Source organism: Harmonia axyridis, chromosome 1, assembly GCF_914767665.1.
Source record: "Harmonia axyridis chromosome 1, icHarAxyr1.1, whole genome shotgun sequence".
NCBI lineage: Eukaryota > Metazoa > Arthropoda > Insecta > Coleoptera > Coccinellidae > Harmonia > Harmonia axyridis.
The window spans coordinates 33,338,038-33,365,091 of record NC_059501.1 but is presented as its reverse complement, the minus strand read 5'-3'; the positions used below and the strand labels follow the sequence as shown (position 1 = coordinate 33,365,091).

Genomic DNA, 27,054 nt, shown 5'->3' with positions numbered 1-27,054 from the left:
AACACCCCCAAACAACTTGTAGAAGATTCGAAATTTTTTCCAGGTAAAACGTAAATATCTACTGGATATATATCTTAAAATATTATGCTCTCACTTTGTTGAACGGCAACTTCGTGGAGTAAAGCATATTATGATATCTAACGTCAAATCTTAGTACCTACTAAGATGAAAAATACGTACCTGTACGTAGTTTTCAATCCTCCTTAAATTCTCAGAATTTCTAAATATTCATATTTTCCGAAAACATTTCATCGAATAACTTGAAATTGTTACATACAATAGATAAATATTCAAGTTCTAGGTATGAAATTGCTTATGGAATCGATTGATATTTCATTTCGTTGGAAAAATGATTAGGACGTTCTGAAAGATGATATCTATTTACAAATTTTCATGTACTTACTATATCTGTCCCTGTCGAAATTATGACTGACTTAGATCCCAATGATAGTACAAATACTTAACCATTTTGTTCCTTTTCAATTTTCATACTAATTACACAGTTAGATGTAAGAAGTTGCATTGAAAGGAGAATATGAAAAAGCGCGCAAAACCTTCTGGCTTCCCTTGTATTTTTCTTGATCTTGAAATTTCAATTGACCGTTTCTCCTGAGGTACCTTCATTAGTTCTTATATAGAAGAAGTTATTTCTATTCCATTTCCATTGGACAATCCGAACTCGTCCTTCGAAAGATTTAAAAGATTCCATTATGTTAAAGGCACAGTCGTAATTTGTAGTGAGTTTTTTGTATGTATAATTAATTATTATGTATACCAAGAAGCACGAGTGTATGTATCTCTACCTCGAGTTGTTTGTACGGGGACTTAAAGAAGTTAAAGTGAAAGTGAGTGAATAAGCCTGTGTGAAAGTTTTAACTCTCTAGCGTGGAAGACGTCTCCAAACCAGCAGTCGGCTTGCGGTGATCAACGGTGCTTGTGAGTGAAATGGTGATTGTGTTTTGTTTTTCGTCCTTGCCGACCTCTGAAGACTGCAGATAGAATTGAATATCGACTTGTACGTATAACGTCAGTTCTGGACGTTAGTGATCAAGAATTGGCGGTTCACATTTTGGATATAATTTTATCAGAAACATATTATACTTCTATTGGAAACAAATTTGGTAGAGGAAAATTTACCATCCGATATGAAAACAAATAGTTGTCATTGAAATAAATGGAATATCGTTAGAATGAACAAGATACACTCTGGAATCTTAGCTCTTGTCTTGGGAATTTTCTTGATTCAAGCTGCAGACCCACCTTATGAGAAAACCTCAAATTTTCTTCCATATACAGTTATTAATTATTTACCAGTGACGAGCTTAGTTACGAGTATAGAAACCAGAAGTGATAATCAAGGAATCAAACAAGATCTTGAACATCGAGTGGAAGATGCATCTCAATCACAAGATAATAGCAGAATTTTGTTATTAGACGATCAGAATGTAGGGGAGAATAACCCTAACTTTCAAGAAGAGCACGAAAACTTAAAAGTTTTCCATCACTATCTTGAGACCATAAACAACGAAGAGAAGAAGGAAGGTATTAAGCCGATTGATGTGGAGAAATTAAATGACTCAGTGCAATCCCAGGATGTGATTAATCAATTTCTGCAGAGACCGGGAAAAACCGAATACGAGAAATTATTGGAAAGAGATTTCATAAGACCCCTTCTGAAACTTTATGAAAGCAAAGGCCACCAAAAGCCCGATTATGTAATAGGAAATTTCACTAATCATTCGAGGATCTCTAAAGAAGATTACGAGGACAAGTCAAAATTCTTGACGAGGGAAGAGTTAGATCTATTAATCCATGAGACAGATAAATACCAAGAAAATTTGCAAAAAAGTAGTAACATAGAATATTTGGAAAAACTTTCAAAACACGAGAAGAATGAACCAAGTACAATTCCTGCTGAAATTAAAAGGGAGGACCCAAAGAAATTCGCTAGAAGGGATGATAATCTAGAGGAAGATACTAAAGATGAACATATAGGAGAAATCTTACCGCCAAATTTTGCAAGAGATAACTCTCTACGCTTCAGTTTTAGAGGACGTGTTAATCCTAAATTCAGTAACGTTCAGAGGAAAACCTATCGTAGTTCTCGGAAATATGACGCTGGTTTTGTTCCGAGTATATTTACGGGTGACAAGGGTATACGCAAGCCAATATCATTTCCTAGAGAAAGATTCAGGCCAGAATACGAACCAACAGCCATATCCTACGATGGTTTTGAGTCCAATCGAGAAGACAGGTCGAAATATATCTACCCCTCAGATTCACCAGACAGTTCTAACAAAGAACAGGAGTCAAGAAATGCGTTTAGCAATATAAGGATCGGTCCACCAAATAGTGAAATTCCTGGGTATCGTCTCCCCAGGAGGCTCAGAGGATACAGTGACTCTTTTCCTGGTTTTCAAATAACTGGCAGAGATGCGTTTTACGATCCTTCAACTAGGTGGCAAAACGGGTGGACTGGTTCGAGAAAACCGAAAGTGATTTTCCCAACGGATCTCGTGGCTTTCAGAGACGCTAATCCTGTGGGTGCAGGTCTCGACGAACCTGACTGGTTGGCTGCTGATAATACGCTTCAGGATCTACAGGAACCTGAAATGAAAGAAAGGGGTGAGTTTCTGGTTAATTCATACTTGTAGCATCTTTTATAATTTTTTTCGTAAAATAACTATTTCGCATACATTCTCAAGCATAAGTTAGTCCTTTGAACTTGGGCAGAAATCTTCAAGGAAATATAATGTTCATTGCTTCAGATTCTAACTAAAAACAACATAATTTATTTGTTCAAGAAATATCTGAGAAGAGTTTGGAGGCATGATATGATTTCAGAATGATAACATATAAAAGAAATTGATAATCAGACTAGTTGTTTTTCGTTAGGTATTCGATGTATTTTCTAATAGCGATTTTTGTTTACACTATAAGTTGGTACCAGCTCATTTACAAATTACATATATTATGTAAAAATTCAACTGAAGATGTTTAACGGATATCATATCTTATTGAACGCTCTTTCGAGTAATATCGAGTAAGCTTTTTCGCCGTTGATTATTTCTTTTTAAATTCTATAATGATGATGCATAACCAATGAGTATAACTGATCTTCAAATATTCTGCAACTGTAGATTAGGTAAATGACCAATTTGGAAATATATTTAACAAAACAAATTCCGTTTTCTATCATATCGAAAGTTCAAATGAAAAAAAATTGGTGAGAAATTGTTTCTAGACCATCTTATTTTGAGTCAAAGTCAAATTTGCAAACAACATTTTTTGGTGAACTGTTCGATAGTTTTTCCAAAAACAGATTTGGATAGCCCGTGGAAAATACTATCATATTGATGGTCCACTTTTCAATATTACTTGAAGGATGAGCCACAAGATCCAGTGAATACTGTACAATTTTTCTTAGAAAAATGTTCGTTAGTTTCAGAGAAATGAATTCTTAAAAATTATAATATTGTGTCTAGGATGACCCCTCTGTTCAAAGATCTGATGAATTTTATGTACCGGGTTTTTCACCATAATTTGACCCCCCCTTTAACTTTGTTACTAAAAGAGGTACAAAAAAATGTTTTCTACAAAAGTTTCATAAAATCGACTAGAGTTTTTTAAAATGATTTCACAAAACGAAATATATACAGAGTGGGCCACATATTGATAGCAACTTCATTTTTTCAAATAGAACACCCTGTATATTTTTCTATATTTGAATAGCTCTTTTTCCCCTGATTTCAAATATATAACATATGTTTGGCCTATCTCTCTTATTCTGAGTACCACAGAGTTTCAAATTTTAAGGACCACCTAGCATGCTCAGTAATCAGTTTTCAAGTGGTAGGCTGCGATAACTCAAAATGCTCTTTTTTGAGTTATCTTGTTGGCAACGATATGACATATAGTCAAATTGCCGACGAGATAACTCAAAAAAGATCATTTTGAGTTATCGCAGCCTACTACTTGAAAACTGCCAGCTTGCATGCCAGGTGGTTCTTAAAATTTGAAACTCTGTGGTACTCCGAATAAGAGAGATAGGCCAAACATATGTTATATATTTGAAATCAGGGGAAAAAGAGCTATTCAAATATAGAAAAATATACAGGGTGTTCCATTTGAAAAAATGAAGTTGCTATCAATATGTGGCCCACTCTGTATATATTTCGTTTTGTGAAATCATTTTGAAAAACACTAGTCGATTTCGTGAAACTTTTGTAGAAAACATTTTTTTGTACCTCTTTTAGGAACAAAGTTAAAGGGGGGATCAAATTATAGTGAAAAACCCGGTACCTACTTAGCCAAAATGTAGAAAATATTTCGGAAGAATAGCCAGATGTTGAAATTAAATATCGTGTAATATAATTTTGTATTCAATTTGACTTGATATTATGCAAAAGGAAATATTAATGCATTTTATTTTTCTTCTTCAATGTCAGCATTACTTGCTCTGACTTTTATCTCGTGGAATATATCTAAAAGAATGTGTAATTTTCTTGTCTTCATTTTCATCTATAAAAACACCTTGTTCAAAGCAGACGATATTTTAAATTATAGAATTTTTTGGTAATAGATTATTCATTATCCGTTACGTTACCCTCGGGGGATTTATATTTTGATAATAATGAGCATTTAATTAATTCAATCTGTTTTCAATTTTCCCAACATGAAAATTCGATTGATGCAATATTATGTATGAACTGAAATCATGACATCCATCAAATAAAAAAATTGCTGTCTAGCAGTGTTTTTGATTGCTATTTGCTTTCTTAATATATGTAGTGGCCACTATAAAGGTCGTTAAAATCATAAGATGATATAATATATATTTAATCAATAATATTCAAATAGTTTAATTTGTTTTTCTGACAAAACAGTCACAGAATATGATTAATATAGATGAATCTTCATGAAAGTTTATTTTTAATTTTCGTAAATATAAAATTTTTAATGATTTTGTCATTATAACCAATTCTATTATTGTTCACCTAGTGGTTGTGAATTAACAATTGAGAATGGGAATTTGAGGAAATCATATTTGATTCAGCCGGAAATATTTCATTCAATTTTGGTTGATTTCAACTCTTGAAATTCAAACTCGTCAACTAATGCCAAAGGTTAAAAAAAAATCTTTTGATATTTGCCAATTATGAATTTTGCAGGTGTCATTATTTGTTGAAATACATGACTGAATTTGAATATAATATTTCATTTCCATAATTTTGGTAATAGATTGATTAATCGGAATTAAATTGTTAATGACTTTGAATATTCTTCTTAAAAGATTTCAATTGTCCTTCAAGAGTTTTCACTTTCAAGTGCGGTTCTGAGCATTTATGAGACTGCGTCTTCGACAGACCACTTTCGGATGATTATGCAGGGTCAATCACCTCATCCGTGGTATCGAGGCACTTAGTTTCTACTTATGGTCACGAATTTTGTAGAGTTCAGAAAGGAAGTTCACTGCAGTCTTGCGAGATGCAACATAACGGGATATAATGATTGCTTAAAACAGAGTAATGTTCGAATAAATTGAGTTTTTTTTTTCAGCGCTTTTTTTTTCGATCTCATCTCAGATACTATTATGATAAAAAAATAAAAGATAATATATTTCAAAATAAACTTCCCAATTCTAGAAATTATTATTGTAATTCCTTTTTTCCTTTTCGAGTTTTAACTGAAATCTAGAAATTGAAGACATAATCGGAAAATTATGTCTATAATATGTTAGCTTTGTTGATAATTCATAATGAATTGTTTTAAAAATTTATTTTTTCTGATAATCATAAGTACAGTTTCCTACATCAGTAGTTGCTGGAATTGTTCATAAAATAAGGTTTGTAATTCATGACGTACCTACTATTAAGTATCTTCAAGATCTCTTTCGACTTTCGTGTAGACGTTGGGGAACGGAAGCAATTGATGCAGATGTGTATACATAAGATTATTCAATTATAATGCCAAAATACTCACCGATTAAGACAAAATATACTCACCGATTAGGACAAAATATACTCACCGATTGGGACAAAAAATACTCACCGATTATGACAGGATAATTTCACCAATTTGATCAACCTAAAACCCGGTTTGGACTTTTGAGCAAAGAGTGCCTCCACAGTGAAGTGAATGTTTTTTTTCAAGTTAGGAAAGATTTATTTGAGTTTTAAATTATATATTGTAGAATTAAATTAAGGTGCACTGAACAGTTAAACACAGATTATATTATACCTACCTGCTAGGATCACTGTAACATAAACCATGTTTATTTCTCGCTATAAATGAATATCTCTTCTTCTTCTTTAACCACGATAGTGGCTTCTATGGGTCCGCTGAAGCATGTACCCAGATTTGCTATTCACTCTATGTATCTTGTATATCCAATCATGTTACAGCGTCTGACGTCGCCCTACAATACCCAACTTACATTATTTTCTATCTAGACTGAAGTTTTACGATAGATTCCTTACACTCATGATTTTTTTGACATATTGTATCCAATTCGTTTGATCTGATAATTTTTATCTCAAATCATTAATTTATTGGTTGGAATTCATGCTGACAATTTTTATATAATTCGGAGGAAAAAACAAAGTTGACAATTTATGTAATCAGTGATTCGAGAATAAATCGAAATTAGAGGAGTATTGAATTTTCTCTATTCCAGTATCGTAATGAGTTCATTAGAATACTAAAAACAGTGCTGTGATGAACTCATTACAGCATTACAGTTGAATCCGGGTTATTCTATTTTCCTTGATTGAGCCCCTTATACATATTTATCATATATTTTACTATGTATGTCTTCGTCTTACTGGCTTTTGTAATATCACTTACTAGTAATAGGTTCCTAGTAAATTATGTTAAGTTCTATATTTTTTTCTCCATTTGTTTCCTCACTTAGGATGAATATATTCATAATTCTTCATTTTCGACAATGGTTATTTTGAATTTCATTTTATTAGGAATGAATTGTGTGAAATTGTCAAATGTTTATGTTGTAAACAATATTTAGAAAAATAATAAATTCATTAGGAGAAGACCGAATAATTAGAGGAGGGATCAAGTAACTGAAGATAATGGTGATACTAACCTGAAAGAGCACTTATTCCTTTGGAGGCACTCATAATATTAAAATGAAATGAACATGAACAAATATTATTCCATGAATCAGGACTTGAAAACAGGGCAAGGGCAAAACTGAAAATTGCGTCAAGAATCTTCGATATCTAACAAGGTAATAATTTGGAACATAATATGCAAAAGGCACGTCCTGAAAATCTGACGATCAGAATTCTAGATATCACCATATAACGAAAATCTGAAAGCGCTATTTACGATACGATTGAATCGAACACCGAATTGAAGACTTGTGATCAAATGATGGAATTTCTGATGGAAATTGAAACACGTTCATATCTTCAGATCTTGTGTCTTTATGAAGTGGGTAATTTCAAAAAACAAAGAATGGTTTTGATATACTCACACGTGTTTGGCGAGAGCTCGATCCATGTTTGATCCAACTGGTAGCGTAGATTCCACCTTATAATCATCGCAGCGTGGAAGATTGTCGATCTGCAAATTGAGAGTTATGATAGTAAGGTCGTTGGCAGATGAAAATGTTAAAGAAAATCCTACCCATTATAGGATAATGGTATAAATTGTACAGTGACATTTAATAATCGGATAAATATAGAAAATATATAAATGAACATAGAAAGAATTCCATCCTTAAAATACATGTTATTTAAACTAAATCTATAAAAATAGATTTTTATATTCCACATATGATGATTAATGAAAACAAAACTATTCAAGTTGTATAATGCATTAATATATCAAATTATTGGTTTTGCTAGTTATGACTGTTAATAGATCAAATTACAGTTGAAAAATATAAGATATGTCGAAATATGAAAGTATTAAAATTATTTCTACTCAAGAGAGAAGAAATAAATAACTTAAATGAGAAAGATCTGGCAAAGAAGACGAGACTCAACTAAGTCTGCTGACCGATGACGGAGTAAATTACAAAAAGTTCACTACCGGCAGTGAAATCTTGGAATGTTTTATTCAAGAGATAACTCAATTGCCTTGTTTCAGTGTCAAAAACTGCATTTATTTTATTGGATTTGTAGTGCTGACTATTATCCTCGAAAAATTTCAACCTATCATATTAACGCAGATGATAAAAATCAACGAACTATATACATATAAATATTCGAGTATTTGCAACCACTCGGGATATCACTACTGAATATCCATGCAGTGTGAAAATATCCGGGTAGCTTAAAGTAAAATTTCTATATCATTTTGATGGTTGCATGATAGAAGAGCTAGAACTTCCTTTGACTTGCTTATTTCGCTCAGAGGTAGAAAATGTTTGCTATACTCTAAATCAGTGAAGCTCCTCTTTGAAAATAGTACCGAAAAATGATACCGAAGACAGAATGACAACTATACAGAAGTATATCATCCCAAGAATTTTTTGATGTGTTAAGTGTATATTGCGGCTCAATCCTAAAACTATTTTTTTCATCAAAAATACAGTTTTCATAATTCAATTTCTACTATTCCCTGTCTTGAATTGTAGTATAAGAAACATAATTCACAGGAGTAAATCAGGTACAAAATACTAATCAATATTTCTTTCTACAAAAAACAAATGAACATGAGTATGAAAAATAATTGAAGAATAAAAAAGGAATATTTCATGAATTGCCGAAAAAATATCCAAGTAAACTTTTTATTTTCATCTCTGCAAATTCTCTTATGGCAGCATCATAATCCAAACTCTTCGTTATACATAAGTATCACTTCCAATCGAAAGTTTTCCTTAGAACTGACGTCTTTTTTCCTTCATAACTGCTCTATCTTTATTTTTCATTATAGATAACTTAGAAAATGAACACTCTGCTTCGCAACTCGTTATTGGAAATATTAAAAATATTTCACCATCAAAATCTGAAACGATTTGCTAACAATATACGAAATTTAATTAACTGATACACTACAAGAATGGGACGAATGAATAGGCCATTTACAACCTATAGTAAAGCATTCTATTGGGGATGCCCAAAATTTAAAAGAAATTGGGACCGTTGGTATCATCAATATATAAACGAAACTATCCATATTACTACATTCAAACGCAAATATCCATATATTTGAACTGAAATTATTCGTTTAGTTTTCAATTTATTATTCAAATAAAGTTCGTGAAAATTCGGCCAAAAATTAATTTCTCGTAGAGATCTAGACATTATAAAATAGTCAGAATATTGAAATATAACGCTAAAGACCCTCCAAACCTTGGCTCCAAACATTTGATTCTTTACAATAGTAACTATCTAGTAGAAACTAGAAATGAATACGTGAAAGACGAAATTTTCTCCCCTCTTAGCAAACAATTCCTTGATTGAAAAATGAACAATTATTTTTGAAATATCGGAAAATCCTGGAATTTAAAACAATACGGAAGAATCGGATTTCAAAAACGTTAAACTGAAGCAATAAAGATTAGCTTTTATTGTTCAGAAAGAAAATGATCACTTGCAACGATTTTGCACTCTTCAATTCATGTTACGTTACTGGAATTTTCAAAGACGCGGTGGTTTGTCGATTCGTCGTATGTGGTTGGTCGCCGATGAAGCGCCAACTGAGGCGCAATCTAGACAAATAAACAGAGAGAATTTTCTGAAAGATTCTCAATAATTATCTTCAGGAAAGATACGTACCTTGTTTCAGATTTCAGCCATTACTAGTTTAGTTTGAGATTTAGAATTTAATTTATCGGCGAGAATTGTGTCGGGATTCTCGCACCTCTCTTGGGATTGAAAATATCAAGAAGTGCAACCTCTCTTGAGATTGAAATATCGTAAAGAAGAACTGCCTTGAGATATAGAAGTTGGAATAGTACGTACCTTAAACCACTTTAGTCCCTGAAACTGAGAGAATACCTGAGTAATACCTGGCGTTATTACATCAACTTCGCTGAATGGGAATTTGAGTACCATAGCTTCCTGCTAAGATCTGGTGTTTAGAAGGCTGAAAATAATATACAGAAGAGGTTCCATCCTAATAGGTCAGTAATTCATTAAAAACTGATTTAAGTAAAGTTTTCTTTCAATATTATTTGTTTAGAGTGAAAAGGATCGATCTTTGTATATTTTAATTTTATTGAATTTGTAAAAGACCTGGGTAGGAGTTTTGTTGCCAAATAAGCCAAACCACCTCTAGAAATCAATCCTAGGGTCTCATGGGCAATTACAACGTTACAACCTCAAATCAGAAGTCCAAAGTTGAAAAGAAATTGCTCATTTACATCAACGATGACAACACTATTCAGCTAAAATAAATAAGATAAATATTTAAAACTAAGAAATACGAAACAAGTGTATTTCGCATCCCTCCTTCCACAAAAGATTGACGGTGGCATGTACATAGATTTCAAATTGATACCAACAACTATATTACCACAGGAATTTATTGCAAACAGATAAAAATAAATGGGGACAACATGCAGAAGACGAACTATTTTGATTTGATGCGGTTTTTTACTGAAAGTTGAATTTTTGCTCTGGGTCTGGTTGCCTTTCGTCCGATTGTGGCAATGTACAAATTTTTTTTCTATTATTTTTCATTTCCACTTGCAGGACAAATTTTCATTGTGAAGGAAAGTACAATAGATCCGGAGCCTCTGTGGATCTCGGGGTCCTACGCTTCTGCGTACTAAGCAAACCGGTTGATCCGCCACTGAAGAATTGGGTTATACCCACGTTTATTATCAGAGACCTCTTTTATTCGTTAGCGCAGAGCTGATTATACAATCATACTATTTTCTCTATCAGTTCTCAATCGATCTATTTTTCAAGTCTATTTCCACATATCGTCTGCAACAATGTTTTCTAAACCGACAGCTTATCGCATTTGAATCGATTAAGCCATCATTAAGTTTGTTACAATTAACACCGCCAGAAGAGGAGAATTCACGATGAGCATCGGTGAGCGTGGAATATAAAAATGAGAAATTGAATTAAAGAGTCATATCGGCTAGTGTAATTAGAAATTAAATCATTACTTCTATGAGGAAACTATGAAAAAGCGTATACCGCTCAATTGAACAATTCGGATTTTCGCTGGCGATCGAGATGAATTACTCAATTTATTGCTATTGCACGATTTCAACATATGGAGAGAATTTCAGGAATGTTTTCTCTCGGTATTAGAGATATCCATAGTATATTTAATTCAAATTTTACTATAGGAACTCCATTGGAAATATTATGGTTATTTCCCTTCCTATTCTAAATTTTTTTTCAGTGTATTTCCTGAAATTATCTTATTAATAACATGGGCATTAAAATCGCTAAATGCAATAATTATTTGTTAATCTTTGAGTAGCACTCGAATTAAATACTCATGCTAGCTTTTACTATTCTCAGGTGCATAGACTGATAATATGAGTATGTTCAGCTCTTTTCCTCTCATATTCAAATTAGTACAAAGTTTAAATTCTTGACAATACATAATTGCATTCAAGGATGTCCTATTCTATCGTCATAGGATCGATATCGCAACGCCTTCCTTTATTTTTTCTGCAGTAAGTCTCCTCTATAGAGTAATTGGAATAGTTTATAGCATATCAAATGATCATTATACACTTTCTGCTCTACCATTTTTGGTACCATTTTTCTTAGTGTCTTGCACTCTTGTAGGGCACATATGTAGGCTTGGTTAATCGATCGTCTAGACTAGAGGTATGATTCGATTACCTGGTCTTTCGTCTTTTCTCCGCGACTTTGTTGGATTTGTAATAATTAAACCTTTTTTAATTATTTACATCTATTCACAAAGCCACACTTATACAGTACAAACTTAGTATTGAGAAGATCTTAATTACGTCTTACTTACAAGTTTCTCACTACGGTATTGAATTTCGTTCTTAACTCTAGTTTAATTTAATTACTCGAAACGTCTTCGATTATCACGTCTTCGTCGTACTTCAAGTTTCCGGTCGTCTCGTCTCTAACTCGTCTTAATTTAGTCCACGAACCGTCTTTTCGTCTTACGTCTTAAGTTGACCGACCTAACTTGACTCGTATTCGGCTCAAGTTGAACTCTACCCGTCTTCGGCTTAATTTGAACTGTGCTCTCTGCCCGATTAGAACTTACCCTGTCTCGAATATCGACCTCCCTTCTTTCGGCTTGACCACACCCTTAGGGAAAGTACTATTCTCTAGTCCAATAAGAATTTTGCCGTACCGCCCACAAAGATCTTCGCGGATTCCTGGAAATCGAATATTCTCGAAGGGCTAGAACCTGATACACAGATGTAACACATCTGGTACAACCGTCTTGTTCTCGAACTTTCCCAACCCCAGTAAATCTCTTAAGTTTTACAACCGACATGACACATCTTCGACACCCCGAAGAATTACACATCCTTTTTACATTATATGTACAATAACAATTCGTTCCCTGTAAATTCATTGAAACTGTCATGCTCTCGACACTTGAAACTAATAGGTCTCCAAGCATCCTGTTGGCCATCTCAATTATTTACAGGGAACAATAACTGGATCCTACACATATATCAAGGTTATTTGTTAATGTCCTTTTAGTGTTACATCACCTCTGGTATTGAGTGATCTTATATTCTCCGTGGTAACATGTAAGATTTTCCCGTAATGGGAATCTCCGTCCAGGAAACTGGATATTCCCATGTGTCCATGGGGATACCGAATCAATTAGACTCAAAACTCCTGGCAAAACCCTCAGATGTGATGTCAACTATTTTCAATTTCGAAGCACCCTTTGAAACGGTAATTGAAGAACGTCTCAGTGCAATAAAGTTAGTAAATCGCTTGGACAAAAAGTTCTCCATATGATATACCGATAGATCAAAATCAGAAAAAGGTACAGATATTGGGGTATATGGGTCTAAAACTAGGATCTCTAGATCCCTGGGAAGTGAGCCCTCTATCCTTCAAACCGAGACACTAGCTGACGACACTTGCGCCCAAGGGTGTTCTTGGTCTCCGGGTCTTGCTCAGGCAAAGAAATTTGTGGTGCTGTCACCGACCTTTATCAGAAAGCTCCTAAAGCTACCACGAGCTGAGCTTCGGGTAATGGGAAGACTGCTGACAGGACACTGTCGCTGCAAATACTTTTGTACCGCATGGATAAGTCAGTAGATGAGATGTGCTGTAGCTGAACACATAGTGTGCAAATGCCCGAAGCTGACAGGCTTAAGAACCACTCTTATGGAGAAGTCAGTTCTGGATACTCACGAAGTAGTAGCCAAGGCTCCTAAGGATATTGTCGGTTTCATTAATAGCATCGACGGCCTCCCTGAGTTTGTATGAATAGGTAGGGTTAAGAACAAAAGATCAACTTGATCGCCAGTTCCCGGCAGGCTAACACAGCTGTAACGACCCCGATTCAGTGAAATAATATTAAAAATGATAATAACCTGTAGATCTGACATTCCATCTTATCCTATTCGTGATCCTATTTCGCACATGGGTCTTAACATAATAAAAATAGTGCCAATCCGAGGTAGGTTATTGATTTTGAGAGTCGGTCTTTTTTTACATTACGTAATTAGCTGACCTCCTGTATCCGGGCAATGAGTCTGCTTGATCGACCAATTTTTTTCGTGTCATATATCTGTTGTGAGAAAATTGCAACATAATGTGTCGAATACTTGTTGATATATCGCAGATTTTGAAGATAATTTTCTTTCAATATTTCAGCATAATGATCCTCAATAAATTTTTGAGATTAAATTCCTGGCTAACAGTAGGTACTTGAGTATCAGTGGAGCTCAAGGTGGACATGGATTCCTAAATCTCATAAAATTGATTATTGAGCGCAGGGTTTGATATATGCTACCTAAGAATCCACACTGGAAGATAAGGTATTATTCAACTTACCAAAAGAATTGATACTTAATCACGAAATGCATGTTCATTCACGTCCAACAATAACATTGATTTGTGATACATTTAATCGGCATAAATCATCTAATAATGATACAAGGTATATATAAAAGAGAATTACAAATCCTAAGTAACACCGGAAATTGGATGGACATCATGATGAATCTAGCTGCACGTCGCTTGAGATCAGATGAAGGCAAGATACTAACGCATAAATTTCGATATGACATAATAATAAGATGTTATTTCTATACACTGTGTTCGTACAGTATGGAACAAATTCATTTTTAGCTAGACAGACCATTCTAAGAAATAATCCTGAAACACGTCGATTTTTTATTTTGATTTACCGTTTTCTAAAATATAAATCTAATACGAAGCGTGTATTTAAAGTAAGGTCTCCAAGGTCATTGTATCGCCGCAAGTAGCGCTAGATGAAATCCGGCAACACTGTTGTATACGTTAGCCCCCCCCCTCCACCAATCGACACCTGGTGGAGCTCATTAGGACACTCAGTCTTGACGTAGCAGCCATTTGCAAAGGAATTGCCGGTTGCCCCTCCCGCCAGGTGCGAGTTACGTTCAATCATTAAGTTTTTGCGCTCAAAAAACTTCATCGTCAATTGGAAGAAGTGTATGGTGAGAAACGTTCGAAAATGGTGTAGAGAATTTTCTGCTGGCCGACTAAACGTTCACGACTAGGAGCGCAGCGGCAGGCCGTCACACTCGGACGAAACAGTGCGGAAAGTTGAGGCGCTTGTGCTGAAAGATCGCAGGTTGACTCTCAATGAGTTGGCCGAAAAACTCCAAGATGTGTGCAGTAGCGACTCTATTCATTCAATTTGCAAACGATGAAGAAGTTCATGAAGCGGTCATTTCGTTCTTGCGCGAGGCGGCGGGATCGTGGTTCGAGGAGGGGATACAAAAGTTTGTCGTACGAATGAGGAAGCTCATCGAAGTGAATGGCGATTACGTAGAAAACTAGCTTAGATTTCAAGCTTTACAGCAATGTACAAAACTTAGTAAATAAATGTTATTTAATGTGAAAAAAATAAATGGAGACCTTACTTTAAATACACGCCTCATATACAGGGTGAATTACTTTCGAGTTATGACGTTACCGTAATTTTTTTAAATGGAACACCCCCATTTTGTCTCAATTTTCCGATTACTCTAGCTGAGCTGATTCCAAAAATGTATCACAGTTTGATTCCAATTGGTACAGGGTGGACAAAAATAATAAATCAAGTCTTAGCAATTCACGAATACCAAAAATATTCTAGTATTAAACTGTCATTCGACACCAATAAATTACTAAACAAATAATGACATTTCACAAAAAACTAGACGACTGTGTTTTTTTTTAAATTGATAAAAAATAATTTTTTTCATATTCTGTCTGCTAGACCACAAGTACCGAATATGTTTGGAAACAGTTCATTTTTATTAATCTAAAAATGTAACAAACTACAAAGTGTTACATTCAAACCAATTGCCGCTAGGCATTAAGTATTTTCGATAATATTGTTAATTTAACTAATAAAGAATGTTCCGCGTTACTTTATGAGCACACACAAAACTATTGTGATACATTTTTGGAATCATCCCAGCTGAAGTAACCGGAAAATTGAGACAAAATGGGGGTGTTCCATTTGAAAAAATTACGGTGACTTCATAACTCGAAGGTAATTCACCCTGTATATTAGATTATTATATTAAAATACGGTACCTAAATTGAAATAAAAAATCGACGTGTTTCAGGATTATTTCTTTGAATGGTCTGTTTAGCTAACAATGAATTTATTCCTTACTTTACGAACACAGTGTATATGACATCGAACAATCATACATCTAAATCAAAATTTCAACTGATGTAATTATCATGATCTAACTATCACTGTTAAAATGATGGATGTGCAATGTTAATATGTGAATTGTACCTTCGACAAATGTTTATCATTGTCAATGTTATATATGTCTTAATCCCTTACCGGACCATTTTTTAAAGAAATTTGTATGTTTTGTATTAGGTACATATTTGTTCATAAAAAATTGCGAAAAAATTTGAGCCTCCAATTTTCTGCGAAATCTGTTGATATTATGGCATATACCAAATATGCCAAATATTTGCAGGAACGAAAATGAAAAATGTTTTCTTCTTTTTCTGCAGAAATATCAAAAGAAAAGTGAGTTATCGTCGCCACTACTAATAGTGGCGATTCTTCCTAAAAAGAATCCTATTAACTTATGATCCGTGGAGTTGAGCTGCCATGTGTTGTTTATTATACAAGTGACTTAGTAGAGGCGGTTTGGAGATTTGTATTGCAGGGAACAACCTTTATGGTGTTTTTAAGAACCAATGATGAAATATGAAAAGGCGGCCAGCAAACTGGGCCGAGTTGTCGCCCCTCAAATAGAGGCGCCTAAAACGGTCGCTTCACTGTTTTACCCCTAACGCCGGCCCTGACTAGACCAAGTTTGAATTCAGTCAGTGGTAAATAGACTCTAGGTTTTTTGGCTAATAATGTTCACAATATCCAACTATTGCAGCACATCATATCGCCATATCCAGGAAAATGTTATCAAGTAAAATTTTAAATAGCGTATATCGCATAAGTGAACATATAACTTTTTCTTTCAATAAAGAAAGGTGAAAGGTATAAGGTATTCCTTCACAGAAATCGAAATGAGGAACATCCATTTTCAACTCAATATTTTTAGCAGGGCCGCCGCCATATATTTTGGCGTCTCGGCAAAATAAAATTTCGCCGCCCTGCTTTGTCTAATTTATCTGGCTCAATACAGAGTAAATTCATTATAGGCGATAGTAACTACCTATTCATCCAATTTTATTGAAGTATTAAATAGATATGTTTTGTAGTTCACCAGAAAAAAAAATTTTGGCATCTGAGGGCTCTGTAGAGAAACCATTTATTACTATGTATTTCTCAGCTTTTCGATATAATGAGTTATATGTGTATATTTCAGTCCCATTGCTTTCAAACTGAACTCCTTGAATTGAAATCCAATACAAGAAGTCATGGTCCAACGGCAAATTACCAAAAGCAAAGGAAAAAGAACCTTTAGAGTTGAACGAATTTTCCATATTATATAACTTAAAGTTAGATCTAGCTTCTTATCTGTTCAATAATATCCATAAATTATCATATTAATATTCACACTACATATCCTGTTGTTCTAGGTTCTCATTATCTTATTACTCATAATCAATACTCTAACACAATCATATACGAATAAATCGACGTTCGGATGATTGATATACTTTAGAAATGTTACATATTATAGATAGTTTGGTCTATATTCTTTGAGTATATAAATATATTTCCGGTGGTTTAAAAAATAATGAGCATTTCACAATTGAAAAAAGATGGAATTGTCATGAATAATATTTTGCTGTTGAAATCATCTAGAACTTTTCTTCCTTCAATCCATGTTTGAATGCCATTAAAACTGGGACAGATCTCCATCAATATCACGATATTCCAACATAGCCACCATGCCATCAATTTCCATCGAAAACAACTATGAAGAAGGACACTTGAATGTGTGACTGTTTTTAGGTCACACAAGATTGGGGTCCATTATCTTTCAAAATCAACATAAAATAAGATAAATACTATATCTGTGTCTGAAATAACAAATCCAGCACAAACAGAAATCCTTATAACAATTCAAGAATTCGAATCCGCTAAAAATATATCGAAGTAAATGTTATCACAGAATGAACAAAATCATTGTCATAACACAATGTGTCGATAATCGATAAAAAGTACTATTAGGTCGAATAAATATAAGACTTATCTCCCTCCTAGATGTCACTCACAATGTGAAAAAAATAAACGGAGTCAAAAATTATTTAGGTAACATATAACGACCTTTGTTTGCCTTTTTGACCGTTTGTATCTTTTGATCTTTATTTTTCACTTTGTGACTTTTATATATTTTAATTGATGTTCTACCATATCACTATGGAACCTTGAAATTTTGAGTCTCAGTGAGCAATTAATCGAACTGTAGAATTATGTTCTTCACCTTTTTTTAAAGTTTTTTGCTCAACCTGATATATTGTACTTAAGGGTATAAAATTTTTCAGAATCTTCGGTTTGATAATGGCGAATACGCCGAAGCATGTAACCAGATGATTCAATATATAAGGTTCCAACAACGGAACGGAAGTGTTTTATAGATTTTTCCTTCAACTCAAATTTTTTTTTTGTAATGTTTTTGGGAATGCATTTACTATTACTATTACAACATTTCAGGATGGGATTTTATGATATTATTTCTAAAAGTCCCGAAACGTGACACGTAATCCCAATACTCGTCAATTATCCTCTCTGAGATAGGGATAAAGGAGTCTATGACTCGAATATTCCAAAGAGGAGGTTAGGTTTAGTGAGTAAGAGTCTCACACTATTCGACCTTTCACAAGGTAGTTCATGAATTGGGATTCTTCTTGTTTTAACAAAAACAAAAGAACTTCTAGACTAAGATTCTCCAATAGACTTCTATTAGTATACAAGGAGTTTGAGGTTAAGCGTCTGAAGGAAATAAAAAAAATCCTGCAAAAGATTCCGAACCGAACAATTTGACGGAATTTGATATTTTCAACAATATTCAATATGGGATCACATGAATCATAATTTTTTTTTCTTGTAACCTGAATTAATTACGAAATAATTATAATACTTCATACTTTTATCTTCATTTTCACCGTTTTGGATGGTGAATATTTGAATATCCCATTTGTGACCTAATTCTGCTATGGCTCTGCAAATTCTGAAAGAAATGTATTGTTATAATGTTGTTATCTTTACAATTAGCATTTCAAATCAACTCCTACGGCCAGGAACTGAAATTTTCTCCTTGATAGTAACAAAATGAATAATTTATGTGAAAACTGTCGATTGTTGATGAAACGCAAGCCAGAATACAATTTGTTGTTCCATTGTTGTGACTGATCCCCCTCTGAACATCGAACAATACCATTTGAATTGGATATCGGACTACTCTCCTATTATAAGCTTCCTCAATAAACATTCGCTGAATTCTACATTCAATTTATACATTCCAAACAGGAAATCGTTATTCATTTCATAATTCATGAAGCTCTTCCTCCCATTTATAGATCAACGAATTTCCAGGATTGTTGGTTCAAGATCAATTTATTGGAATACATTAAACATTCATTTTATTGTTCATCATTCCTTGTTTTGACATGCTTTCTCTAATTTATTCTAATGAGAATACATACATTTTCTTAATATATGAAGTTATTTTTTATGTAGCTGATTTCTATTATTAGCCATCCGTTGCTTTATTTTCATTATCCGTATAATTTTTATTGTGTTCGTGGACAGTCTTTCTATTAAAATATGAAAAAACTATACAATTGAATTTGTTATTGTTTCCGAGTCTACCGAAGGAAAAAGGTTTCATGTCTGTCTATGGCTCTATATACGATTTTGAAATGGCAATCATTCTGGATCGCAGATGGTTTCATAATTCACCTTTTTCAGATGGATGATACGCGTTGAGCATACGTACATGTGAAATTCTCTGTTCTTCGATATCTCTCGTTCGGTAAGTCCAATAAAAATTTGAAAATTGGTCCTAATATCATCGAATAATAATTTGTCTAGAGTGCTTCCACAAAATGGTTTGGGAGTTATGAATTTTTGAAATTCCACTGTTCATAAAATTGATAAAAAAACTTTAATTTGGTTGTTCACCCCACGGATAGGCTAGTCCTATGTGGGAATTTTGTTTGTTTGTAGAGTGTATAATATTTTTACGAATACATTTATTATCATTATTATTATTATTATTTCGGAACGAATAAATCTCGCTGCTGCATATTCATTTTAATATTTCGCAGTGATTATTTCATCTTCTGGTGTGTTTTTTGCGTTGAAAGTCGAAATGATAAACCACAGAATATAAAAATTGTTGTGTTTTCCATTATAAATGGTCTTTTACTCCTTAATAATAATCTGTTTTCAATTGTTTTACAATGACAATGTTAATTCTATATGCGTATTGCAAAGCTCAAATTGAAGATTTCAGACCAGGTTAGAATCAGATAAATAAGAGGCGAAACAGAAGAGCAGGAATCAAATTTATGGAAAGAGTTGTGCAATTTGTAAAAATGAAAAAATGTATTTAATTTATGTCAGTGAATCTGTAATTGTGATTATTCGGAGAGAGTATTTTTTTTTGGAGATTATTTTGCAACTCCGCAGATATTACATGGGCATAAAAGTCCAAACAATATCATTGAAACTCAGAAGTTTTTACGAAAATAATTTTATCTTGCGATTGATGTTGACTCTGGTCAATAAATGATTTTAAAATTTGAATGAGTCTACTAAATGGAGGCATTTTAACATAAATTCAAATTTATGTCATTATTGTACCAAAACCTTCACTATTCGATATATCTTTTTGATAATCTTTGTTTTTTAACAGTCTTTCTTTATATTAGGGTTTTGTTTTTTAAGGGAAATTAGACTGTACAGAACGGAAGAATAAAACTAGATCTTTTTTTTTGTCATTTAACCAAGCTTTCGAATAGTGATTCTATTCTTCTCATGGGTTCACTAAAATGGAAAAACAAACATGTTTGTTTTACTCACCATGTATAATGATTGACAATTTCATGGCTCATGCTAAATTTTTTGCTAATAGTGTTATCAGAATCATGAAAAATAAGGCTGTCGAAAAAATGAGGAATGTACTGATGTGAGTTCAGGAGCTTTCGAGTGCTTGTTTATTCATGCTCCAATGGATGCCCCTGTTTGGTGGTTTCCAAGTGTAATCACAAGCTTAAAGTCTGTGCTTTTCTCATTGTTTTTGAACTTTTTTTTATTCTAATGACACTATTATCACAAAACTTTGCAATGGGCTGGCTTTGCATTAGTACCTTCCTCTTTTTTTTTATAAACTTTTACCTCAATTTCAGTCCCCGAGTGATTAATTCAAATCGGGTAAATCGTGATTATCACCTTCGAATAATTCAATGAAAAAATCATAATGTTGAAGGGTTTAAAGTCATGTGAAGAACTTTTCGGTAGTGTGGTTTAGGTATGTTTTTTATTTCAAGACGAAAAATGAATTCTTATCCTTAACTATAAATTTTTCGGTTATTTTGAACGGAATTCCATACCAGAAGTTGTCATATCTTTTAAAACAGCGAATAGTCAGATGTTATCATTCAGTTTTTCAACTTCTTGCACTTCGAAATGAAACTAATCATTTCAGGGATTATTAATAATACTTTTCTTCCAATTTTTGTATCTCTACAACGACTTTCTGTCTAACTGGTCCATGTTCTATTATGAGGGCCGCCGCCAGGACCGGCAAACCGGACATTTTTCCGGGGCGGCAAAATTTAGGGGCGCAGTCAGTCAATAAAACAAGACATACTTTTTATGTTTTATGCTTTACCAAGAGCTAATTTCGTTGAAATCGAATAGGCGCTCTCTTCTATAGTTATGAAAATACAAATAGGTGATAACATGCACCTTTGGAACTATGTCGTCTCTTTACTGAAGATTTATTTATAAAGCGTCGTACTTTTAAACAATGCAGGGCATTTTTTTATGAAATCGATAAAACGTCCTTTGATAAATTTTAGAAGGTGATTTTAAGTTAAAAATACGATTTGTGTGAAATTGAAGAGGTGCCTCAGAAGAATAACAGAGGCTTCTTCAAAGAAAATTCAGATGAATTAGGCAAATCAGGGCGGCGAAATTTTATTTCGCTGGGGCGCCGAAATGTCTGGCGGCGGCCCTGTCTATTATGATCTACCATAGTTAGGCATTCCAAACCTAATAGGTAAAGATCTATTCAGAATAGTCTTAAGTAGCCATTCTGAAGACACAGCATGCCTTGTCAAATACATAGGCGTACAACTCTGCTTCCGCCGTTTTTTTCCGAAATTCGAGGCTTTATTTTAAAAAACTGGTTGATCCTACATTTATGATTCAAAGTATTGTCCACCGTTCCCAACTTCTTTTCCCATTTTTCGGGAAGGGTACGAATCCTGCGTGGAAAAAACTGGCCATTTTTTGAAGCCAACCACGAATTGATCCAGTTTTTTACATCTTCATAAGATCAGAAGCGCTGGTTAGCCAGGCCGGGTGTTATTGATTGAAACGAGTGATAGTCCGAGGGAGAAACGTCTGGAGAATACGGCGGGTAGGGTAGGACTTCATATTTCAACGTTTCGAAGTATGTCTTGACCACTTTCGCAACATAGGGTAGACCACTATCATGCTTTCAGGTCTCTCGTTGTACTGCGGCTGTTTGTCTTTCAATGTTCGGCTCAAACGCATTAATTGCGTTCGGTAACGATCGCCTGTGATTGTTTCAGTCGGTTTTTACAACTCATAATACACTACGCGAGCTGGTCCCACCAAATACTCAGCATTACCTTGGAACCGTGATTATTCGGTTCTGCCGTCGACATGGAAGCATGGCCGGGATATCCCCATAATTTTCTGCTCCTGAGATTAACGTTATGAACCCATTTTTCGTCTCTTGTCACAATGCGATGCAGAAATCCCTTCCGTCATTGACTTGCAAGTAGCTGTTCACAAGCAATTGAACGCCGTTCAACATCTTTCGGCTTCAACTCATAAGGCACCCAATTTCCTTGTTTCTAAATCATTCCCATTACTTTCAGGTTTATTGAAACGGCTTATTCCAATGATCCTGTCTATTCTTGTTGCATTCGACACGAGTCATGCTCAAGTAATGCCTCCAATTCTGCATCTTCGAAAACCTTCTCTCTCCCACCGCCATGCTGGTCTTCGACGTCAAAATCACCGTTCTTGAACCGTTGAAATCACTCTCAGCACGTTATCTCACTTATAACGGCCCCACTATAGGCATTTGAGATAATTCGATGAGCCCCAGCCGCAGATTTCATTATATTAAAGCAGTCAATTGAAACCTCCCGCAAATGACGAGAATTTGGCTCGCAAGCTGACATGTTTAATGGGGAATTACGTTATGGTATAGACACAAATCGACTAATATTTCGATGGCGTTAGTTTTACGAATACCTAAGCTTATTGTTTGACATCTACGATCTTTTTATTTCGACTACCACTTACCGCTACAGCCATCTATTGCAAAACGGCGGACACCTAATATATTAATCCAAGGAAAAAGTTCTTATCACTTGCACAGTTAAATTTTCTGTACAAATGATTATGTTTTCGCTATGAAAATACTCCTAGATTTTTCTTGATAACTTTCTGTTTTCGTTATGGTACACCGCCTGTTCACAATTTAACGTGCATCTCCAACTCTCTTGGCTTATCTGCTCTCACAACTGATCTCTAACTGATCAAAATGATCAATTTGCATGTGCTTGGGGAAACCAAATCAATGTAGTCTGAAGGTTTATGGTAGGTCGGTTGTCTCGAGTAGACGTGCATCGATGTATACTTCGATTAAGCCTTTTATATAAAAACTAGATGTGGACACACATCGAACGTCTGAGATATCTTACTTTGATAATGTTGAAGACTATTAAGACGGATGGAAGTTTTAGCTGTAGTCTAGTCGGTGTTTCACCTGATGCTTGGCGTGCAACTTCGTTAGAATGGCCCGAATGAGTTAGTAGAATTGTAATATAGTAAGTACTCCTCTGAAAATACTATCATAGTTGTAAGCGAAATGCCAGGTAACAAACCAACTAGACCACGTCTAAAAAGTAAACAAATTTCAAATGTAGGTATTATCTGGCTCCTGCTGTACCCAGCATCAGCTAAAAGTTCAAGCGTAGCTGTTCCGATTGCTTCTAATTGCAACAATGAAATATAGGGGGGTTACGAACTCTTATTCGATTCTTTTGTAAAGGCAAATAAAAACTCAATCAAAACCAAATATATGTCGGTTTTCATTTGAGCGTGTGAGTGCTTTCTTAATGAACAAGTGGAAAGAAATTCATGGGAAAAACTTCATAACACTTTTTTTTTTCCATTCCACAAAAATATTGAAAAATACAGCAAACAGCCTGTTTGTTTCATCAGTTGAATTCAAAATTTTTTAACACAAACATTTTTGATAAAACCAGGTACGGACCTTATGTGCATTTCTGGAGCATCCTGCGAATTCTTCCTCACTTGTTGGCTGTCCGGAGGGATACTAGAAAGTCCGTGCGATGGTTTCCTACGGGGATGCTGTCAAAAAAGAGTCTCGAAAACTGGCCAGAGTCCAACTCTGGCCGTGGGTACACTGGAGGCTCCGAGAGAAAGTCCAAAGTCCGTCACTACCCTAGAAGATATTCGTAAGTGGCATGAGAAGAGCATGGATTCGAAAATTTTGCATATTTCCTCTGGTGATTGGGAGTGTAATTCGTTGATTTTTGTAGATTTTGGCTAACAAGGACAACATGTAAATAAGAGCTCCTTTGTCATATCACTTACGAGTATTTTCATGCATATAAATGCTTTATAAGTTCAAAGTTGAAACCTAACTAACATCCGCGTGTGTATGTCACGAAAAAAAAAACACTTCCAAATAACCTTCATAGAGACTATGCCAGATATTCGAGTGATTAATTCATTTCATATATCCTATCACAGGCTATTTTGAAACTATTAAAGGGTTGTGTGTTATAAATAATAACGGTTACACGCGTTTGTTAGTAACTTCTATCAGAAAAAAATTTCTCTTTTCAACACAATTTAGACTTTCAATAGTTGAAGTTTCATCTCAGATAAATTTTCACGTAAATATAGTTTGATTTATGGCTTTGTTTGCTTTTTGTTATAGAAAGATGAAAATTTAGTATATTTTTATGTTATGAATGTTGGTAGTACAATCTCTAAATTAGCCGTGGTATAAATTATACTATAACGGCGAAAAAGCATGTCTTATACTTGTGATTTTCGCTCTAGGACGCCTCGTTTAGGCCCTGATATATGTATGTATACATACATCTCTACATTCTTTCGTAAACGTGTTTATATAAGTATAAATTTCAAACTTAATTCAAAATTTAAATTAAAGTACAATATGGAAAAAAACAGGTCCGACCAGGTTGAAATTTAGTTTGTGTTTGTAAAATAGGCACTCAAATGTTCATTTCGAATCTAGATAAACTATAACCCAAAACAAATGACATCGCCTCAGCCTCAGCTTTACCTCAGTGAGTATAATAATCTAACATTCGATAGTAAGCTTCGTGGGCTTCGAAATAAAAGGTTAATATCTGAAATATCACGTCAACCAAAAAAAAGGTACCTTGAAAACGGATGCTATTATCGTTGACTGAATCTTAATTCATTATCCGCTGTCCTTATCTCACAGTTTACTCTGTTACTGATGATGTAGATAATTAATTAAAATATGATTTATCGCTCATCATGAAATCATATTAGTATTTGCTTGTCCGATCAACAATATAACTCTCGAACTGAAAAACATAAAAACTCAAAGTTTTCAGGTAGACCCGATTCTCGAATGTCGCTGATATGTGAATCAGACTATGGGTTCAGTAAATACGAGCATTTAAAATTCTTCCCCGATAATTTCAAAACTATAAATTCTACCGAATTTGAGAATTGGGAATCTACTGGTATTTCGATTGCTTTCATATCTTGATGGCTAATTTCTGGCTACAGCATTCGTGTTCCAGGCTCCGGTTCGAATCTTTTTTTTTAGACCAAAATAAACATTTTTTTATCAAAAGATTTTTTATACCAGCCTTACGAAGCGGATCAATTCAATTTTAGCACTTCTTAACACTTTCTTCAGCTTTTGAAAATTGGTTCCATGGTATGTGTTTCAAGAACTGTTTCTATTTTGTCGGTTGCTGATGGCATAAAACAAGGTTTCAGCTTGAAAATTAGTTCTAGAGTCCTGTTCTCTAGCTAAACCTTGCCTTCAGTGATTCGATTCTTTTTGGAGATATTTTCACTTATATGTATACATATGTGGTTTCTCTGCAAGTGTCTTGATCATTTCTCGTTTTTGTAGTGAATGGTCATCAAAATCCTTGTATACATATTTTCTTGTTTCCGTAGACCTCGAGTCTTAGTTTACCTTCTTGGTTTTTCATAACTAAGATTGCATAGGAACGAAATAGCTCCAGTTCTTTCAATTTCATGATGAATTGAATGTCTATATAGTATTCAGATGGTTCAAGAAGAAATTTGAGTGTTACTCACCGCGAGACCTGATTACAAAAGTGTCATCCACATAACCCAGCCAAACTTAATCTTTTTATGAGGTATTTCGATTCAACCATGAAGCAGTTTGCGATGAACCATTCGAATATAAGATACCTGAACATTCAATTCATTAATGATACTGAAAGAGATAGCGCTCTGCCATTTCTGAACGTTTCAATAACAAAAAGTATACTAGAGGACTCATGGTCTACAGAAAAACAACCTGCACATAAGGGCGGTCCTAGTTACCGTTATAGGCTTCAAGTTTTTGATGGGGCCATTTCGTACCTTGTCTGCTTGAAACGCATATTAAGTGTTAAGCTATGGGACCTATTGTTAAACTGTTGGACAATAAAGCTATTATTATTATTATAATTGGGACCTCTGGGACCGCACTTGCCTACACAAATAGATATCTGAGAAAGAATCAGAATGCAAAACAACAACGTTAATACCATGACAGTAACCACAAGAGACCAAGGCTCCAGAAATAATTTTTAACGAGAAAGCATACTTGTCTTCGATACCATCGGTGAATAACATAATAGAAAAACTTCTTGGAACAATTTACACTTCAACACAAAAACTAGGAGTCTTAAGTCTTAAGGATAGCTAAAAATAAATTTGATCTTCTCACCAAAGCTGATCAAGACAAAATACCTCGTGGTTATGGAAGATTTTATATTGGAATTATTTTAACTCGGCAGATATCGAACGAGTACTAAGACCATGACATTAACCACAAGATAACAGGGCTCCAGAAATAATTTCCAACGAGAAAGGATACTTGACTTTAATACCATCAGTGAACAACATAAAAGGACACTTTTAACAATTTACACTACAGGCCAAAATCTGGGAAGTCTTGAGAAGCGCTAAAGATAAATTTGATCC

General features: G+C 34.2%; 1 protein-coding gene across 2 annotated transcripts in view; it reads left to right on the top strand.

The window, feature by feature from the left end:
• The first annotated feature begins 885 nt into the window (after positions 1-885).
• Positions 886-27,054, top strand: part of LOC123671347 — a 71,773-nt gene continuing 45,604 nt past the window's right edge. The window contains exons 1-2 of one of the 2 annotated variants that reach the window (XM_045605123.1): positions 886-2,625; positions 24,060-24,272. In XM_045605123.1, coding sequence (XP_045461079.1) covers positions 1,191-2,625; positions 24,060-24,272 — 1,648 coding nt within the window. In that variant the 5' untranslated portion in view covers positions 886-1,190. The remainder of the gene's footprint in view (positions 2,626-24,059; positions 24,273-27,054) is intronic. The other variant, XM_045605124.1, reaches the window with a different exon arrangement.